Below are 22,282 nucleotides of genomic sequence, written 5' to 3' on the forward strand. Positions count from 1 at the left end.
AGGTATTTGATTTGTAGTTATTTTCTCCTGTTTTTTGGGTTCTCTTTCACTTTCTTTGGTGTCCTTTCGTTGCACAAAAGTTATTATTTTTTATTTTATGTTTATTTATTTTTTGAGACGGAGCCTTGCTCTGTTGCCCACTTGCTCTGTTGCCCACGCTGGTGTGCAGTGGTGCAGTCTCGGCTCACTGCAACCTCTGCCTCCTGGGTTCAAGCGATTCTCCTGTCTCAGCCTCCCAAGTAGCTGGGATTATAGGCATGTGCTCCATGCCTGGCTAATGTTTGCATTTTTAGTAGAGACGGGATTTCACCATGTTGGCCAGGCTGGTTTCGAACTCCTGACCTTGTGATTTGCCCACTTGAGCCTCCCAAAGTGCTGGGATTACAGGTGTGAGCCACCATGCCCAGCCAAAAGTTTTTAATTTAATGACATCCATTTTATCTCTTTTTTTGTTGCCTGTGCTTTTTGTGTCATATTTAAGAAAGTATTGTCATGTTTCAGAGGTCATAAATCTTTGCTCTTATAATTTCCTTTAAGAGTTTATATTTTTAGCTGTCACATTTAGAGCCTTGATCCATTTAAATTTTTATATGTGATATAAAGTAAGGGTCTGACTTTATTCTTTTGCATGTGAATATCAATTTTTTTTTTTCCAGCACCATTTGTTGAAAAGACTGTCCTTTCCCCATTGAATGGTCTTGGTGCCCTTCTCAGAAATCAGTTGACCGTAGATGTGAGGTTTGTTTCTGGGCTGTCAGTTCTGTTCCATTCGTCTATATGTCTGTCCATAAGGGTTTGTAGCACAACATTTTGATTACTGTCTTTAGAACGTTTTAAATCAGAAAATGTGAGTCTTCCAACTTTGTTCTCTTTCAAGATTGTTGTAGCAATTCAGAGTCTCTTGAAATTCCATATGAATTTTAAGATGGAATTTTCTATTTCTGCAACAACAACAAAACACCATTGGGATTATGATAGGGATTGCATTAAATTAGAATCTATGGATCACTTTGGGTAGTATTATAATTGTAATAATATTAAATCTTCCAATCTATGAACACAAGATGTCTTTCCATTTAGTTAGGTCATCTTTAATTTCAGCAACATTTTGTAGTTTGCCGTATACAAGTCTTTTGCCTTAAATTTATTCATAATCTTCTTATTCTTATAGATGTTATTGTAGATGGAGTTGTTTTCTTAATTTCTTTTTGGATATTTTTCATTGGTAGTATATAGAAATACAAGTAATTTTAGTGTGTTGCTTTTGTATGCAGCTTTGCTAAATTTGATTATTAGCGTTAACAGGCTTTCTGTGGAGTCTTTAGGGTTTTCTACACATAAGATCTTGTTACCTGCAAGGAATGATAGTTTTACTTCCTCCTTTATAATTTGGATGCTGTTTATTTCTTTCTCTTGCCTAATCGCTCTGTCTAGGACTTCCAGTACTATGTTGAAGTGATGAAGGAGTATGTCCTTGTCTTCTTTTGATCTTAGGGCCAAAGCTTTCAATCTTTCACCACTGAGTATGCTATTAACTGTGTCTTTCTATGTATGGTCTTTAATATGTTAAGGAAGTTCCTTTCTATTCCTAGTTGATTGAGTATTTTTATCTTGAGAATATTGGGTTTTCTTCAAATGCTCTTTCTCCATCAATTAAGATGATTTGTTTTCTATATTCTATTGATGTATATTACATTGATTTTCATATGTTAAACCACTCTTGTATTCCTTGGATAAATCCCACTTGATTATGGTATGTAATTCTAATACGCTGCTGAATTCAGTTTGCTAATATTTTTTGAGTATTTTTGCCTGTATTCGTAAGGTATTTGGCCTGTAGTTATTCTTTTCTTATAGTGTTTTTGTCTGGATTTGGTATCAGGGTAATGCTGGCTTAATAGAAAGAATTAGGAAGTGTTCTTTCCTCTTCAGTTTTTTGGAATAGTTTGAGGATTGGTGTTAACTCTTCCTTAAATGTTTGGTAGAATTCAGCAGTGAGGTGACCTGGTCCTGGCTTTTCTTTTTTCAGAGGTTTTGATTAATGATACAGTCTCCTTGTTATATATAATTCTATTCAGATTTTTTATTTCTTGTCAGTTTTGGTAGTTTGTTTCTAGGAATTTGTCCATTTAATCTGTTATATCCAGTTTGCTGGCATAAACTTCATAGTAGTCTCTTACCCTTTTTATTTCTGTTACTGATCTCTAATTTCATTCCATTATGGTTAGAGAAGATAGTATGTATGATTTCAGGTTTTAAAAATTTATTAAGACTTGTTTTGTGGCCTAACATATGGTCTGTTCTGGAGAATGCTTCATGTATATTTGAGAAAGTATGTCTCATTCTATGAAAAATGTTGTTGGGTAGAGTGTTTGGTATGTGTCTATTGGGTCTAATTGGTTTATAGTGTTCGGTTCCTCTCTCTTTACTGATCTGACTCTTTTGTACATTATTGAAGTGGGAGTATTGACATGTCCAACTGTTAATGCGGGATTGTCATATTTCTCCTTTCAGTTCTGTGACTGCATGCTTCATATATCTGGGGGCCCTGTTACTGGGTGCATATGTGTTTATAATTGTTACCTATCCTTGATGGATTGACCCTTTTAGCAATATATAATGTCCTTTGTCTCCTGTAACTTTTTTTTGATACTTTAGTCTATTTTATCTGACAAAAATATGGCCGCCCCGTATCACTTTTGGTTACTGTTTGTATGGAATATTTTTCCCATTCTTTTATTTTCAGCCTCTTCAAAGTAAAAATACAGTGTCTGTGTTTTTAAAGTGAGTCTCTTATAGATAGCATATTGACAAATCATTTTTTAAATCCATCCTGCCCATCTCTGCCCATTAATTGGAGACTTTACAACATTTACATTTAAAATAATTACTGATAAGGAAGGACTTCTGCCATTTAGCTGTTTTCTGTATGTCTTATGTGCTTTTTCTTCAGTTCCTCCATACTGCCTTGTATTTAGTTTTTTTCTTTTTTTTTTCCCCCCTTTGGTAAAGTACCATTTTTATTTTCTTCTTTCTTTGCCTATATATTTTTAATTCTTTTCAATTCATATCATTTAAAAATATTTATCCCCAAATGTAATCCCTTCGAGTTTATTATTTGTGATTTTATTTTTAAAACATTCTAATGTAGATTCTTACATTGATTCTTTTTGATTGACAAGTTCATCCATGTCAGAATTTTAAGTGTTAACACAAGCCCTCAAGCAATGCTGCTGAAGAATTTGCATACTTTTCTGTGCTCCAAACTTGAAATTTCCGAAGTTTTTAATGCATTACTTTAGACCCAAGAGAAAGGTACATTTTCCCCTCTTGTTCAGTGCAAATGTGAAACTATTTAGTGTTTTTTTGTTTTTGTTTTTGTTTGAGATGGAGTTGTACTCTGTCACCCAGGCTGTCACCCAGGCTGGAGTACAGTGGTGCAGTCTCGGCTCATTGCAACCTCCGCCTCCCAGGTTCAAGCAATTCTCCTGCCTCAGCTTCCTGAGTAGCTGGGGTTATAGGCACATGCCACCATACCTAGCTGATTTTTGTATTTTTAGTAGAGATGGGGTTTCACTATGTTGGCCAGGCTGGTCTTGAACTCCTGACCTCAGGTGGTCCACCTGCCTCGGCCTCCCAAAGTGCTAGGATTACAGATGGAGGCCCCACGCCTGGCCTGAAACTATTTTCTGATCTTAAATTCAGAGTCTGGGCTTAGATAGGCAGGAGTTTCCCTGAGCTGTCACCATTCCCAACTGAAGTTATTACAGTCAGTTTCCATCACTGACCCAGAAAACCACTGAAGTCACCAATTTTCTGTTAGACTCAAACAGAAAGAAGGTGACCAAGCCACTGATTATAAAGCTACTTTGATTAGAAGAGAATATAAAATTTCAATCTGTGATGATGGGGAGGATTTTTCATTGGTGGGGTTCCCCTAAGAGAAGTGAGAAAATTCCACTAATTTGAAAACCCATTTTTGAAAGATTACTGTTTCAAAGACTGTAAACTAAACCTCTGTTGAGTAGAGTGGGTATGGGGTCTAGGTATGCAGGTGTGCATCTGTGAGAGGGGGACAGGGAGAGAATTACTGAGGCTGGAATAGGAATCCTGATGGCTGCTCTTGCCGCTCTCTTCCACCTTAACCCTGCTGCAGTAGTGATGCAGAGATACCTGGGCTGGACCATAAAGATGACCATGAAGATTTAGCTGGCGACCCTCTGGATGATATGCAGCACCTTTCAGAGGGTAAGGGAAACAGCATCTGCCAACAGTCTTGTATGTTTACAAAAGGATGGGTCCACTGGGCTCTGATTGAGGTATGGAATTTTAGTGGATACAGATTTGGGACTTATGCAAGACTCCCTTGGGACTCTTTCGAGTCTTTCCTAGAACAGTGCTGGTCGAAACAGCACCGCTCTCCAGCCGTTTCTCCAGCTATATTGACAATAGTTCCTTCCACCTTCTAGCAGTCAAAATAGTCTTAAGGATCATCTTCATCTTGTTATTTTCTTCCTCATATATGTATGCAGCTGAGGTTGTCAAGTGATGAATGGGTGACGTGGTGCTGTTACAGGCTGTGTAGCTCATCTCTGGATGATGATCATGCACTATTATTCCAGAAACACTGAAAAAAGTTTTTTTTGAGGGCCCCATCCTGCCATCTTGCTCTTCCACAGAATCGTAGTTAATGACTGTGTCATTACTCCTCAGGGATCTAGAAGCCTTCCTCCTTCCTCCCTTTTCAGTTTCAACTCTATTGGTATCTACATTACTATCTCAAATGATCATGAACTATAGGCTTTGTTCTCTGTGAGGGTAAATCCAGCCATACTTACTTTTGAGTCCCTCACACCTCACCTCATTGTGAAACATCCTCTTTCCTCTGCTTGTTCATCTATGCCTCTTCTGTTACTCTTACTCATTCTCAATGTAATTTTTTCTTCCAGAAAGCTTTCTCTGCCCCACCTACCCTACCACAGACTGGGTTATGTGCTCTGCTGCTTAACTGCCTTCCTTCCCAATGGCATCCTTATACTTCACTCTGCAACACTTAATCACACGTCATTTCCTCTCACTAATCCACAAGCTCCATGAAGGAAAGGATTGCGTTTTGCTCACTTCTTTATCCCAGTACCTGATACATTTTAGGGGAACAGTAGTATTTGTTGATCAAATTAAGGCACACATGCATGATAAAATTCTGAGTAATTCTAAAAAATATTTTGTCAGTTACGTAATATTAACTTGGATTTGTCTCCTCTCTGAGTCAACCAAAGACAAATGTAGCTGTCAAAAATTGTTGATAGAAACTTTCCTAGCTGGCTAAAACGTGAGTCTTTACTGACCTATAATCAAGCTGTTCTACACACACACACACACACACGTAGGTACACAGGCACCACTGGGGAGTGGGTCTAGGAATAAAGTCAATACTAGAGAAATCTAGGTAGGGCAAGCTTCTCGATGACAGAAAATCTGCTTGCTCAACTCTCAGTGTTCTGAAAGATTTATATGCACCAGGTACTGTTCTATGTGAAGATGTAAATTGCTAATTTACATTCATTGGAAGTCCTATAGATCACGTGTGATGGCCTCTCAATGAAAATGTTCAGTTTGAAATCTGGCCAGTTCTGCGACCTTGAGCCAGTTCCTTAATCACTCTAGCCTTCAATTTCCTTATCTGTAAAATGGCATATAATAGTACTTCCCTCATAGGTTTGTTAGGAAAACTGAATGAATATGTGTAACCTGCTTAGAACAGTGCCTGGCATGACAGCAACCTTACAAATGGTTGCTATCATTAACTGAAATTATGCCATCCAGCAATGACATAAAAACATGTTGTAGAGACCTGACTCACCTGAGAGAGGGTAGCTAAACATAGTATATTCTTCAGTGCCAGGCCTTTAGGCAGGGTCATATAATCCCGGGTAACATGAAGTGGCGGGGCAGATCCCTGTGGGTATTTAAGCATAAAAGGGCATTTTACAAAACTGATTTGGTTGAATTTTTTGTTTTTTTAAGAGATGTAGTTTCGCTCTTGTCACCCAGGCTGGAGTGCAGTGGCGCAATCTCGGCTCACTGCAACCTCCGCCTCCCAGATTCAAGCGATTATCCTGCCTCAGCCTCTCGAGTAGCTGGGATTACAGGCGCCTGCCACCACGCCCAACTAATTTTTGCATTTTCAGTAGAGATGGGGTTTCACCATGTTGGCCAGGCTGGTCTTGAACTCCTGACCTCAGGTGATCCACTCGCCTTGGCCTCCCAAAGTGCTGGGATTACAGGCATGAGCCACCACACCCAGCCAGTTGAATTCTTATGTATAAACAGAACCAAGCAAATCTATTACCTTTTTGAGAACAGGGATCAGGTTTCCATCCCCCATTTCTAAAATGGCACCTGGAACATAGTTGATTTTTAAATGTTTCTTCAGTAAGCGAATGATTTCCTACCACCACCTGTTATACCATATGCAGTTACGAGTTATCTGTGGCCTTTTGGCATACTAGTGATAATGAACGTGTTGTTCAGGGACTGCATTAATCCGGTGATTCTCCCTGCATCCCCTCCCCTCCCCTCACACCAGTCTCCCTATATCAAACCCAGAGTGGAGACTGCTTTGAAGCACCCATGAAAACCAGAGCCAGGTCAGCCTGGAATTGAGACCAAGAGAAATAATAACCTTTATCACCAAGCCTAGCAGTTCACATCTCCTGAATCAACAAAAGGCTAAAAGAATAAATGGTAGATTTGATTTTTCCCTACCACCTTCTCACTTCTTCCACCTCAATACAGAGCAGTTGATATAACTTATTTAAATCAGGGGTCTGCTTTTCAATCCCATTCCATTCTCCCACAAGTTAACCTCAATAATTACATTTATTTCTTTAAATATGTGTATTTAAAGCACTTTTTTTTTTTTTTTTTTTTTTTTGACGTGCTGTCTTTAAGGGTAGGTGACAAGACTCATTCCCAACTTGTATCCATATGGAAAAGTGGTTTGGGTCACCCCAAGCAAATGGAAGTAAGCCAATCCAGTTACCTCTAAACACCTTTTATCACAAAGTTTTTATTGAACAAAAATAATACGACAGTAAAAATGATACATATATGAAAGTGAATGAAGATCTGCAGTCATAGAAAAGATGTGTACAAAGAGACCAACATTCAGGTTATATAGTTCTATAAAACTTTTCCCATAGCAGTTTAACACTGATTAAGCAGACATAAAAAGGAAAAGAAAGTCGTTAATGTTCTTTGAAACCTATTTTCTGAGTAAAATACTTCTGCTAAAACACACACACACAGAATGAGGCAGAGCTATACGAGTTATTCTTCAGTTCCTCCAGTTCTCTATTTGTGTTTCAGGAGTATTTTCATCCATCAAAAAACTGTGGTATTTTTGCATTTGTAATAAATGGATCTAGAGCATACGTTAATCCCAATTTCCAAAGGAAAAGAATCAGATCTGTAGTCATTTAAATATTTCCAATCAGCATTTACATAAACAAGTATACTAAAAATAGTATTTTAGGTTGAGATTTTTGTGTATTAACTTTAGTTTGTCTGTAAGAATCATGCATTTTGGATGTGTTCTCTTACCTGATGACACAATTTTAAATGCTCTGTCTTTATCTGTTTTGTTTTACTAATAACACATAGTTTTGAACCAGTAATTACTTACAGCTAGGCATGGGGGAAACAGAATTGGACTGAGCACCAATCACTGTTCTACCTTTAGTGAGCTGTGCAGCCTTAAGCAACTCCCAGCTTCTTCTGTGCAGCTGTCTTGAGCTGGAAACAGGTGGTGGGAAGCATTCTCAAAGGCCCCTTCTCAGTAAATATCAGTTTCCTGGACCAGCTCCTTTTATTCTGGTACAGAATTATTATTAGCCTATGGGGTGGGGTTGGGGGGACAGTAGTGTCTATTGGTGGATTTTGGAACCAGTGTTATTACAGTCAAGGAGGCATAATACAGTGTTTGGATTTTTATCCTTTGATAAGGGCCCACTTCCCCACATACAGAGATGCTCAATTCCAATTGAGAAACCTCAGAATTTCCAAGTATCAAAGCAATATTCTAGATTTTTTTTCTGAAAATTCAATAAGTATGTTTTCTCAAACCTCGTTTTTTAATCCTTTCTCATAATCCTGCGACTTAATGCCCAGTTTGGATCATTTAGTCACATTTCAAGTTAGTTTTTATCACTTATAGCTAAGGATTATAATTAATCTTGAATTTAAAGCTTGGTGCTTTTCCGTTTTCTTGGTGTTAGAACTTTCCTTCATGTACAGGTGTGGTGCCTTTGGACTGGTGCCTGCTGATTTTCTGATGGAACAGAAAATAGGTCTGTATTATCACTACTACAAATTACATTACACAAAAGAACTTACTGGAGTGTTCTAAGTTGTTATCAGTTCAGTTCCACGATGATGAGGTTCCTGTAGAATTTTTCATCTGTCGGATTTCCTTCATTCTCCCCGTAACTTTAATAATATATAAAGCAGTGTATCCTCTCTCAATTTCCACAAGCAAGGCCTTTAGTACCTCCAGTTCTCTGTTGGTATTACAGCAAGTTTTTGATCCATCAAAAATTGTGAATACCTACCTATACTGATGAAGATACCTAGTGTTAAAAATTGTTTCTTTGTTGTTTGTTTGGGTTCATCACCAGTCTGTGAGCTGCTTCCAAAGCATTAATTTTTAAATGTTAATTATAGTTCCAGGGGAATCCCAATTTATACTGACACAGTAAATATATCAGATGGTCGGGATTCTCTATGGCAAACTGAGAAAACTAGGGCTAATTTTTTGAAATAAGAATATGCTAACCTAAGAGAGACTCTCAGGCCTGGAATAGCATGAACTTGATGTAGCTTTTCCATCTCAGATTTTTGTCTGGGAGGCATCTAAAAGATACTGTAAACAACTAAGGAGGCTAGCCGTTCAAAGTTCATTCTTTTGAAAATGCACTTTAGAACATTTTCTTTTATCAATGTTTATTGTCTAAATATGGCTTAGTTTATTATAAAAACATTACTTGGGCATTTACTGAATTTCAGTTCAAAAGAGGTTCTAAGGCAATTCTTAATACAATTAAAAAAGAAAATGTGATATGAATATGCTTTCATATTGCCCACTGGTGAAAAATAATGAAATTCTACTAGAGAGCTGTTTGATACTAATTTTCATCTTTCAAACATTTCCTCTTAATACTAAAAAATATATAAATCATTTACATTAAATGCAGAGGAAGGCACAGCTGGTTATAGTCTATATAAGCACACAGTTTAGCATACGCAGAACTAAAGAGAAAAAAAGCTTCACATCCTTATTAGTTATACTGAAAACCATTAAGAAAAGTTCTTCACTGTCAACAGTGTTCAACACTTAAGAGCTAAAAGGATATAAAAACAAAAACATTAAAATTCACTTAATGCAAAAGATTTTCATATATACTTGAATATATCAAAAACAGTTTTTAAAATGCTAACATAAATCTAGACTATCCATGGTTATGAAAAGTGCAAACCAAATTAACAGAGTTTCACAATGTCCTTCTCATGACACAGGTAAACTAGCCCATGGGGACAAATTTGTTTCATCAGTTAATGAGTCCTTAATTGTCGCCAGACGTCATCAGGATTTCTGAGAGCTCGAAGAAAGCAGTACTGGAGAAGCAGCTCTGTCCAGACTGGGGATTGGCACCGGCATGTGGCCATTAAGCAGTGTGGGGAACTGTCAGGGACAAAAGATTTTTACAATAATTACTGCAAATCCATTGCAAAGAACTTAGGTTCTTTATATTCCCATACAGTCCACAGCAGTCCACTTCTCATCACCCCTGTGATAGAGATTAGTTGCCAGTGTTTTTTACAGAATAATTGGAAGATGACAATGAGATCAAGATTACACAGAGCAAACAAAGGATAAGGCCCACAAAATGTCCCTAATTATTCTATATGCACAGGCTACTAGGAAAAAATATATAATTTATATGTTGCTAAAGCATCTTATAACTCTTTTTAAAAGTTCTAAGCTACTCAGGATGCTGATAATGCTACAAATATTAAAAGAATGTTTAATATTAAATATGAAAATAATGTTTTGAAAACCATAGACTCTTTATATGTGACTCAGTAATTTCTAATACTATATTTTGAAATTTGCCATCAGTTTTTCAGGGTACTACAAAGATGATTCTTGCAGCATTTATTCTTCTAAAATAAGACGTATTTAATCTTAAAAGATTTCAAATAGATTATTTTGGAGCTAAGAAGGTATTCTTTCTAATTAAAATATCACACTTAGATCACTCATAAGTGACAAAGAGTAAAATTAATTTCTGTATTGTTGTTAACTAAGATGATAAATAGTAGGATGATAGTATATGCTCTGATAATGAGTTTCAGGTCTGAAACAAATACTACTTGCAACTAGATTTTCATTGTTTAGGATGTGTCAAAAAGATCTCCTGGGCTGTCTTTTCTAGCTTATTTCCTATTTAGTCCAGGTAAGTTAAATATTAAACTTCAGCGCCAAATATCAAATTACGGAGCCTGGCACATGTTAGCAGTACAACAAACACTTATATTTAAGTAAATATGCTTTTGCAGTTTTTAAACTATTTCAGTAACTTGTGTCAAGGCTTGTCATTTCATTTGATATCTAGGAGCTGCAACATAAGTTTTGTCCCCATTTTACAGATGAGAAAACAGGTTTCAAATAAGTTCTGTTGGCTAAAGGTTACACAGCTAATAAGCAACACAGTCAAGTTTTAAACAAATCTTTCAGTACTAACACTGCATAACTTTTTATTTCGGTAGGAGTTACGGGGTATCTTTAATTACTGTTTTAATTTCTTTAATGGTTATTGGCATATTCAAGGTTTTTCTTTTCTGGAACTTTGGAATTTTAATTTTTTCTAGAATTTTATCCACTTCAACTGTATTATCAAATCTATGCACATACAGTTTATACTCTTGTTTAAAAAGGTCTGTGCTACTAACCACTCTACTGAGTTAGAGTGAACAATGGAAGATGAGCAGATTTTAAATTTTCATGCTTTTATTTATTTTACTTTATTTAGAAATAGGGTCTGGCTCTGTCGCCCAGGCTGGAGCGTAGTGACACAATATTGGCTCGCTGCAACCTCCACCTCCCAGCCATCCTCCCACTTTAGCCTCCCAAGTAGCTGGGACTACAGGTAGACGCCACCATGCCCAGCTATTTTTGTATTTTTGGTAAAGATGAGGTTTCAGCGTGTTGCCCAAGCTGGTCTCGAACTCCTGAGCTCAAGCAACTGGCCTGCCCCGGCCTCCCAAAGTGCTAGAATTGCAGATGTGAGCCAGGGTGCCTGGCCTGCAGTTTCATTCTTTTCGTTTATTTGCATCTTCTCTCTCTTTAGTCTACCTCATTGGTGTTTTCAAGAGAATCAGTTTTGGTATTGTTCATCTGTTTTGCAAAATAAATTGCTGATTTCTGCCCTTACTATTTTTGTATACTCAATGGACATAGTTTCTCTTGATTAGCCTGGCTTTTCTGACATATTTTTTAGTCATCTTTATTAGGCTCTTCTCCCATGACACTCCCCTGTTTTAAACTGCAACATCTCCCAAACTTTTGTCCCCAGCCACCTTTTCTCCAGTACCATGCTTGGACTTGACAACAATTTCCATTTTAGACATCTCCAATGCCTCTTTCCCACAAAACCTGCTCTTCCATTGCTCACTCCAAGTCAGTGAGAATGGTGACTGAGACCACAAACTTAAACTTGAGTCAGGGACCACAAACTTAAACTTGAGTCAGGGCTCCACCACTTACTAGTGTGTTATCTTGAATAAACCAGCCAAGCCAATATCCCTGTGCCTTAGTTTCTTTTCTTTCTTTTTTTTTTTTTTTTTTTTTTTTGAGACGGAGTCTGGCTCTGTCGCCCAGGCTGGAGTGCGGTGGCCGGATCTCAGCTCACTGCAAGCTCCGCCTCCCAGGTTCACGCCATTCTCCTGCCTCCGCCTCCCAAGTAGCTGGGACTACAGGCGCCCGCCTCGTCGCCCGGCTAGTTTTTTGTATTCTTTAGTAGAGACGGGGTTTCACGGTGTTAGCCAGGATGGTCTCGATCTCCTGACCTCGTGATCCGCCCGTCTCGGCCTCCCAAAGTGCTGGGATTACAGGCTTGAGCCACCGCGCCCGGCCCTCTTATCTTTCTTAAAACAGAATTACTGGCAGTATTAAATGAGAAGCCCCCAAAAGTGCTAAGAACAATGTCTTGCACACAGTAAGTCATCAATCATCAACAAATGTTAACTCTTGTTATTTATTTATTTATTTTTTTCAGACAGGCTCACTGTCGCCCCGGTTTGAGTGCAGTGGCGTGCTCATGGCTCACTGCAGCCTCAATCTCCAGGGCTCAAACAGTGCTGCCACCTCAGCCTCCCTAGTAGCTGGGACCACAGGCACACATGCCAGCACACATGTCCCAAGTTTTGTATTTTTTTTTTGTAGAGACAGGGTCTTGCTGTGTTGCCCCTGATGGTCTTGAACTCGGGCTCAAGTGATCCACCCATGTCACCCTCCCAAAGTGCTGGGATTACAGGCGTGAACCACCATGCCCGGCCTTAACTATTGTTATTTAATAGCATTTCCAGTATGTTAATCACTTAGTAATCTTTGCCTCTTCTTAATTTTCACTACCTATTTACTACTCAGACCCATCTCAAAGTCTGCCTCTCTTGAGCTCACCTCTAAAATATCTTCTAATTATATCCTGTGTCCAATGTTCTGATCTCAAAGAGTGATTCTCCCTTCAGTATCTGTAGTATCATTTCCTCTGGCCAGGTATGGTCGTTCACACCTGTAATCCTAGTCCTTCAGGAAGCTACGGCAGGAGGATTGCTTGAGCCCCAGAGTTCAAAACTAGCCTGAGCAATATAGCGAGACCTCGTTTCTACAAAAAAATTTTTAAAATTAGCCGGGCTTGGTGGTATATGCCGGTAGTCCCAGCTACTTGAGAGGCTGAGGTGAGAGGATTGTTTGAGCCCAGGAGGCAGAGGTTGCAGTAGGCCGAGATTGTGCCACTGCACTCCACCTTGGGCAACACAGCGAGCTCGTCTCAAAAAATAAAAATAATAATTTCCTCGTATCTTACTGTTCCTTCCACTTTCTCTTCAGTTCTTCCTCCACACTAATATCAGGGATTATTCTCTAAAACAGAGATCTCATCCTCCTAACTCCAGCTTTAACAGCCTAAACATTTAACAGATAAAGGGAGAAACTCCTAAGCCTATAATCAAGGCCTACAGTTGCGTTTCCTACCTTATCTCCTCTCACCTGGTCCCTTCCTAAACAGACTTTCATGTCCCAGTCATTCGGCTCTATTCATCTAAATGTACTCGATCGAAATCCTGTCCCTTCCTCCCAGCTCAGGCGCCACTGCTTGCTTGGAACCTGTCCAGTCTCCAGCTGGAAAGAGCGTGTCTTCCCCTTACTTTCCGCAGCACTTTGTTTACTCATCCATTATTCACATATTCTATGTCCCTATAGTCCTTGTCGCAGAGCACTGCAAATTATTTGCTGGGTTAGATTTGTTGAACTAAAAATTACAGCACACATTCTTAATTGAAAACTTCATTAGCTCTACCTTGTTTCAAGACATACCTATTCCTACTAAGCATATTCCACATTGGAACAAAATCTATTTCAAAAATCATGGAACAGACATCCTTAGACAAGAAAATACTAAACTGTCCAAGAAAAACCGAGTTCACTTTATAAATCAAGGTTCTTTGTTTACATTTAGCACAATGTCTTTGGTGCCTCTCTCCTTACCTAAACATTTCTCAATTATAAAGCATACCTCTTCCAGAAAGGCGTCTTCTCTCTCCTTCCTTGGAATTCTTTAATATCTGCTATAACCTGCTATAGTAATCATATTAGGGGCCTTCTGTACAAAAATGCTTCAGCTCTTCAACTATTACCCTGAGGATTCTGATCAACCCTTTCCAATCATGATAATAGGAAACTGGCCAGCGTCACTTAAAATGTATAAGCCAAGTGTATTTTTTGTCTTCCTTCATTACATCTATAGCATACATGAAAGAGATTTGTTGTTATTTTGAAAGAAAATTATTTTCATCAGTTTAAAAGGGATGTTGGCCAGTGTGGTGGTACGCCTGTAGTCCCAGCTACTCCAGAGGCTGAAGTGGAGTTGAACCCAGGAGTTCAAGACCAGCCTGAACAACATATTGAGACCCCGTCTCTAAACTTAAAAAAAAAAAAAGTTCTTAAAAAAATAAGACACCACTGATAGTAATCTGAATTCTCAATATGTATCGATTATATTGTCTAGTTTTAAAAATCAGAAAGTATTATTCCTCCACCATATTTTGTTGTTTGCCATTCTCGAAATTGCTATTTTCTACTTTTGCCACACTCAATTGCTCTTTTCACAGGAAGAGTAATAATATTTTAAAAGGCAAAAAGTTGTTTTTCCTTAGTCTCATGGGTCCAGCCACAAACAGAAAGCCCAAAGTCATACAACCTGTCAGCCATCTGGAATACCAGCTTGTCTTTCTTTTTTTTTTAGGGTTGTATTCTGAATGGCTTCAGACAAGAGAATAGGTCCACCTGGTGAAATTAAAACTCTAAGCAAGTAGCCTTTAAATGCAGTAATTTCTGATGCAGAATTCTAAATATAAACTAGGAACCTCTGGTCTGCAGTGCTACTCAAATTGGTTCCTGGACTGCGTAGTATCAGTAGGAACATGAAAAAAATGTTGTTGGGCCAGGCACGGTGGCTTACGCCTGTAATCCCAGCAATTTGGGAGACCAAGGCAGGCGGATCAACTTGAGGTCAGGAGTTTGGGACCAGCCTGGCCAACATGGCAAAACCCCATCTCTACCAAAAATACAAAACTTAACAGGGTGTGGTGGTGCATGCCTGTAGTCCTAGCTACTTGGGATGCTGAAGCAGGAGAATCACTTGAACCCAGGAGGTGGAAATTGCAGTGAGCAGAGATCACACCACTGTACTCCAGCCTGGGCAACAGAGTGAGACTCTGTCTCAAAAAAATGTTTTTATCAGGCCCTATCCCAGACCTACTGAATCAGAAACTCTGGGAGTGGGGCCCTGCAATCTTTACTTTAACTCACCCTCTAGGAGAGTAAGTGCTAACTTTGAGAACCATTTGTCTACAGTAGTTACTGAGGACTGAAGAAACGAGGGTGTGCACGTATCCCAACTCCCAGAGATTCTGATAACGTGTCGAATCACTGTAGACATGAACCATCATTTACTGTTGGGAGTGTTGGGCTGGAAAAGGTATCTAAGACAAGGGATCCCAAAGAACCCCCAGCCAATAGTGCTCCATTGCTTTCCTAGGGGGTTGCCAAGGCCTGTACCAATCAGGTGGCAGAATTCCCAGTAAGGAGAGAAATGAGAGGCCACTTATTATTCACAAATACCTACTGAACTCTACAGAGGCTCTGTGTTAGATTCTAGGATTATAGTATAACAATCCCTACTGCCATGGAGTTTACTGTAACCAAACCATTTCTTTTTACTCTATTAATTTTAGAATTCTGCTGCTCTAATCTTAAGACTTTCAGGAAATGAGGTGTTTTTATCTCCCCACCAAAAGATTAGTATTCCTGATTTTAAACTTTCCTAATACAACATTTGCTCATTGCTTTTTGCTATTTCTAGTTTCTCTTTTCCCTACCCGAGCTGAAACTGCTAAAAATCAACATGACTATAGCTCAATTTCTTGTGATGTGATGGGAATAAGGGCTGGGAAAGAGACAGAAACCCAATTAAACCCAATTACCCCAAGCATATGGTCACTTCATGACACCCTACCCCAACCCCACTAGGAAACCAAAGAAGCAAGATGGCAGTCAAAACCTCTTTAGCTCCACCCTTATGAAGAGACCCTAAATCCCAGCATGTACAGCTCCTGGCACAGAGGAGGTACTCAGCAAACACTAACCTTGACAAGCAAAATGACCAGCTCAGATCATTGTGAAGGCTTGCACTTACCTTTCTCAGACTTCTCTTTGTGAATTCGTTTAGACAGTCAATAATTACTGAGCCTCACTTGTACACCAAGCCATGTGCCAGATGCTGGGGACACCACAGTGAACAGGATTCCATTCTGGTCTCGAGGGCCCATAGTTTAGTGGGAAAGATTGCCAGATCAACAGGCAATCATAATACAAGGTGCCATGTGCTAGATGCAATGGTACCCAAAGAGCTGCAACTAACTCGGGGTAAGCCACACTGTGGGGCACAGGATACAGACAGGGATGATGAGAAAAGCTAGAATTAGGGAAAGAGGGAGTTTGCACTGGGTCCACCTTTTCTTCAATCCTGTCCCTAGGATCCTTTCCACCTATACTCAACATATTCAAACAGTAACACCTTAGTCAGTGAATAATGATCTGTGGGTCTCAAGGAGGAAATACTGATTTCTCCATGATAGCAAGTGACAGTCCTGCAAGATTCTAGTGTGTGAATGAATAATGAAGGTGCTGCCTAGTATGGAGAGTTCTGTAAGATAAAGCAGCTAAGTCTTCATTATTTTTTAACCAAATGCCCTGGATTCTCCTTTTTCATTACAGAACAAGGAGCTTAATGATGATTCATAAAATGATGCAAGTAATTTTTCTATCCCAGGATGGGGAAATTGTTCACTATTTTTATTTTCACTGTATGTCAAATGAGCTGCTACATTAACTAGGAGGATTAATATTTTAAAATCTTGTGTGGACTTTTATAAATAATTTTTATTTTCATTTTATTGTAAATAGAGATGAGGTCTCACTGTGTTGCCCAGGCTGGTCTCAAACAATCCTCCCACCCTCAGCCTCCCAAAGTGCTGGGATTACAGGTGTGAGCCATCACGCTGGCCTAAAGAATGATTTTTAGGCCGGGCGCGTTGGCTCAAGCCTGTAATCCCAGCACTTTGGGAGGCCGAGACGGGCGGATCACGAGGTCAGGAGATCAAGACCATCCTGCTAACACGGTGAAACCCCGTCTATACTAAAAAATACCAAAAAACTAGCCAGGCGAGGTGACGGGCGCCTGTAGTCCCAGCTACTCGGGAGGCTGAGGCAGGAGAATGGCGTAAACCCGGGGGTGGAGCTTGCAGTGAGCTGAGATCCGGCCACTGCACTCCAGCCTGGGCGACAGAGCAAGACTCCGTCTCAAAAAAAAAAAAAAGAATGATTTTTAAAGTTTTGCCTTTTCCTTAAAAAATTTCCTGTTTTCATAGACAAATGAAAATATGCAAAACACTTCAAGAACTTAATTGTTCCACGTATGGGTATCTGGCATGAGTATTCCATTTCTGCCTCAATGAAAGTGTCTGCCTCTGAAGGGCGTGCAACCCCATTAACATGAACCCCCTTTGGACATTTAACATTTTAACCCAACAATGGGCAAAACTCACCGTTACCTCTGCAGGAGTTAGAGAAAAAACCATCCCTCAGAAGTGTAATGTTTAAAAGTTCATTTCCAAACACTCACCTGGAACAGCGTGCTTGGCCCTTGCAGCCTGGCAGGACTCAGTGGAGCAACTGGACTAAGGCTGCTCCAGAAATGTATGCTGGAGAGCAGCGGACTCGGAGTCAGAAGCAATCCATTTGGTGTCTGGGAAATAAAGCAAACAGACTTCTTCATATAGGTTCACCTGACTCAGGCCGTGATCAACAGAGCAGCAGAGAGAGGTTAGGTAGGCTAGGCATGGACCAGGAAATGACCTTACCATCTTAGGAAAACTGGCAACATTATTTCTGTGGGGCTGTGAACAGTTTAATTTTTATTTTATTTTCTTTTTGAGACAGTCTCGCTCTGTTGCCCAGGCTGGAGTGTAATGGTGCGATCTTGGTTCACTATAACCTCCACTTCCTGGGTTTGAGCAACTCTCCTGCCTCAGCCTCCCGAGCAGCTGGGATTACAGGCATCCACCACCACACCGACTAATTTTTGTATTTTTAGTAGAGAAGAGGTTTCATTACGTTGGCCAGGCTGGTCTCGAACTCCAAATAATCTGCCCACCTCAGCCTCCAAAAGTGCTGGGATTACAGGCATAAACCACCAGGCCAGCTGGCTAATTTTCTTCAATGCTAATTTTATTAACACTTTCATAAAGGAAAAAGGTATTGACACATTACCTTCCCTAAACATGGTGGAAAATTCAAGTTTGTATCAACTTTCATCCGAATGGTTTGTTCAACTTGTTCCCCTTCCCAGATTAAACAAGAAGAATTAGTATACAAACAAAATGGGATCCAATAAAGGGGCTTTAGTTCTTCTTATCTATATTTTCCTGTTTTTCTACAGTGGACATCTATTACTTGGGTTACAAACACACGTTTTTAAATGGTCTCCATATCAACAGCTGTTAAAGATTTGGAATTTGCTGTTAAAATACCCTGTAGTAGCCTCTTTAGAAGCTCTGAGCCGGGTTTTCCAGATTCCATCTGGATGTGGGGTCAATGAGAATTCATTGCCCTGGCAATGGTTTGGGTGGGGGCAGGGAGGGCCCTTTCTTGTCAGATTGGGTGTAAAGCCAAAACCCTGGGTTTCCCAGGACAGTTCCAAGGACTGCATTTGCTTGCACACATGTAGCAGGAGTCCTCCCCTGCAGGCCAGCTGGAGGGCAGAAGAAACACCCGCCCAGCTGCTTTCTGCATGGCTTTTATTCTCAGTGGAGACGAACTCCCCGGCCCAGGGTGGTTTTGTACCTTTGGAGACTAGAAGGAGTCCCTCAGTGGTTTTGTGATGTCAATAAGGTGCTTTGTGTAAGAAGAACCACGGCAAAGGCGCCAGCCTTTCAGATTGCACCATGCTGGATGCTAAAGTGTTATTTTTTCCTAGAATTGGCCTCCGTGGCGTCATTAATTACCAACAGCATTTGGCTTAAACCTAAATTGAAAGGTCTGCTCTGTTCAGCAGAATGGAGACAAACATCCAAAGTTCCTCAAACTGTGAAGCTGCTGAAATGTAAACACATTTATACCAAATTATTTGAGTTGTTGGTTCCATGGCATTTCCTACATACTCAATGACCTATGAGGTTACTAGAATAAATACATGTTTTGAATAAGCTTCCCATTTGTTCTAGTCCAAGGCAATTTCACAAGCATGCCAGGCCATCTGGCCTAACAGTTAAAACTTAACAGCTCAGCATGAGCTCTGCCAGGGTTCCAATCTCAGAACCACTACTTCCCAACCAGGTAACCTCAGGCAAGCCACCTAACCTCTCTCTGTCTCAGTTTCCTCATCTGTAAAATGGGGAGAATAAAAATGCCCACGTTACAGGGTTGTTGGAAGATTAAATAAGCTGATCTACTGCAAGCTCTTGTAAGGTATGTGCCTGGTATACAGAAATGCTCAACAAGGGCGAGAGGCGGTTAGCTGGCTAGGTACGCTAGGTACTTCGTACATGTTTTTGAACGAATAAATTGATTGGTAATTAATTGAAAGCATACATGACATACTTACTAAATGTCTTTCATCTATGTGAGGGAGAAATTCTCAACTGTATACAGAGAAGGACTTAATCCTCTGAAACAGACAAACTGAACTGAGTCAGCCTGGACTTGGAGGCTACTCTCAGTTGTCTAGTTAGGCTCAAGGCCACAAGCTCAGGTGTTCTGAAAACTAATATTTGCATGTTACTCTGCAGCAAGGTTCCAACCACAATCTGTCACATTAACATGTAATAACCAGTGTGTTCAAGGCCTAGTTTATCCATCAATGAAGGCTCTCAAAGCTCTAAAGAAACAATCTTCTAAACCACAAAACACAGCTATCCTTCTCTCCTCCATGGCCATCATATACCCATCCTTTTTAATCCTCTGAGCAATGTACAAGGTCTAGAATTTCTATTTCTCTAGTCTAAAATGTATACCCATGTCTGGATTTGAGATGTTTGCCCATTTGTTTCTAAGGAATACAGGATGTACTCAGACTACAGTAGCCTTCTGTTTCTCATCTTTAATATGTCTGAAATGTCTTCTATAATATATGCAAAAAAACACTGTAAAATGACTTCATTCCCTCCTCTTCCTTCTATCCCTGAAGTTCTCCCTGAAAATCCTGTGACCTTAAAGAACCATGTGGTTTCTTTGTTAAGGAAAGTTCCTACAACGCCTGCCCTGGGTTATCTCCGGGACAGTGTGAGACTTCACAGCCTCTCTCCACACACTCCAGGAGTCAGGCAGAGTGGGCTGAGCCTGAGGGCCAAGGGCTAAGGAAGCCACAGCAAAAAGCGCTGTCTTCTTTCCTTCCCCAAAGACAGTCTCGTTTTAAGGAGCATGGCAGATAAGGAGCTCCTAATCCCGTGGCAGCCGGGAAAGAGAGTAAGACCCTCATCCCAAGATCCCCTTTTCATTTTCCCCACTCAGTTCATCTTCCACTTCCACTTCATAACGTCTCCTAAAAAGGCTGCACATCTGAGCTCGCCAGGGTGAGCTGGCATCCAGGCATGCCCACCTGCGCACCCCTGGCCCAGCCCTCTACCTCCTCCTCTTGCCTTCCTCTGCCCATCAAAATGCCACCTCCTCAAAGGACACTTTCCTGATCTCCCCTCAACCAGATGGGATTTCTTATTTCTGAATCTTTGTAATACTTTGTGACCATTTTTTTCTTAACATTTAACGTGTTCTGCCTCATATTACGGTGATTGGCACATTTTTCTTATACCTCTTTCCATAGCCTTTAAGGTATCTGCTCATCTTTATTCCTCCTGTACTACTCAGCTCCTAAATACTGATGAACTGAAGCCATCTGCAGCTCTAGCTGGGTCCCCCCTGGCTTATCGCTTGTTGGGCATCTCCACTTGGGTGCACCACTATACTCAAACTTCATGAAGCTCAGCACCTTCCCACATCTGTGTTTCTTAAGACTCTTCCCCTTCTGTCAACAGGACCACCATGTATACACTGCCTCAACAAATACTGACCAAGAGTGCAAACTGTGTTCCAGGTGCCACAGATGAGGATCAAACAAGACATAATCCCTGCACGCACAGCCCCATCTACCACCCGCATCCCAGTCCCTACCGTGCAAAATGCCTTTCAGTAACTGCAAGCTCCGGACATAGCTTCTGGAGGCGTCTCCAACTGGGTCTCCTGTTTATCCCTCATTTCCATTCCTGCTGCATCCAAGCCCCTATCACCTTACAGATGGCATTCCACAACAGCCACCCAAGGCCAGGCCACCTGCCTCTGGTCTCCCCATCTATTCTGTACCCCATCACCAAATCAACCACCCCCAAACATGAATTCACTCAACAGTCAGTCACAGTTTCAGAAAGGGTGTGATGTCCTCCTTAGCCCCAATAGAAGGTTCCCCATAACCTGGTTTCATACACTTGCTAACTTCTGAGGACTAAGCTCTGATTTTTTATCTTGCCCAAATTCCTACGCAGGGGTGTAGGGAGTCATGCCCTACAAACCGTAAATTCTCATCAGATGGGTTTCATTTGACCCTATATATGGTGACTTACTTTTCAATCTGACTCTGGCATATTATTATGAGACAAGGAAAAAATATTTAACCCCAAAATACATTTCCTTGCCATACCTTGAAATTGCCTGGCAATTTCATGACGTCTCATGCCTCCCTAAAATATATAAAACCAAGCTGTACCCCGACCACCTGGAGCACATATTCTCAGGACCTCCTGAGGGCTGTGTCACGGGCCGTGGTCACTCATATTTGGCTCAGAATAAATCTCTTCAAATATTTTACAGAGTTTGACTCATTTCAACACTTCCCTCCCCGAACCCTCTTAGCTTTCCTTATATGCATGGAGGACCAGGCATTCCAACCCACCAGTCCTTCAACGAGCCCTCGGAACTTCCCTGACCACCCAGTCCAGCCCACAGTTCCCTGGGCTACAGGCCCTCTCCACAAGTGACCTCATCCATTCCCATGCTTTCACCACCCCTTGCATGTTGATGACTCCCTAACCTCCTCTCCAGCTCCAAAACACTCTCCCTCTCCAGATGCAGCTGGACTTTTCCACCTGTATGTCCTGCAGGGTCCTCAAACTCAACATGGCCCCATTGGACGTTTAGCCTTTTCCCAGGGAGCTTATTCTTCCTCCCATGTTCCTCACACTCAATTCTGGCTCTCCCCACTCCTCCCACCCAGTCAGTCACCAAGTCCTGTTGACGGCGACCCCTCCCACCATACAGCCTTAAATACTCATGGTCTTTTGCCTGGAATATTACAATAGCATCCTACTTGGATCCAGCCTTCCCCCTCCCAAT

General features: G+C 40.6%; 1 protein-coding gene across 1 annotated transcript in view; it reads right to left on the reverse strand.

Moving 5' to 3' along the window:
• Window positions 1-7,041: 7,041 nt before the first annotated feature.
• Window positions 7,042-22,282, reverse strand: part of ELK3 (ETS transcription factor ELK3) — a 78,174-nt gene continuing 62,933 nt past the window's right edge. Inside the window, exons 4-5 of the mRNA XM_033220977.1 lie at window positions 17,526-17,648; window positions 7,042-9,742 (exon numbers count right to left, since the gene is read on the reverse strand). Of these exons, the coding sequence (XP_033076868.1) occupies window positions 9,644-9,742; window positions 17,526-17,648 (222 nt within the window). The 3' untranslated portion in view covers window positions 7,042-9,643. The remainder of the gene's footprint in view (window positions 9,743-17,525; window positions 17,649-22,282) is intronic.

This window comes from Trachypithecus francoisi, unplaced genomic scaffold (assembly GCF_009764315.1).
Source record: "Trachypithecus francoisi isolate TF-2019V2 unplaced genomic scaffold, Tfra_2.0 Lachesis_group11, whole genome shotgun sequence".
Taxonomy (NCBI): Eukaryota; Metazoa; Chordata; class Mammalia; order Primates; family Cercopithecidae; genus Trachypithecus; species Trachypithecus francoisi.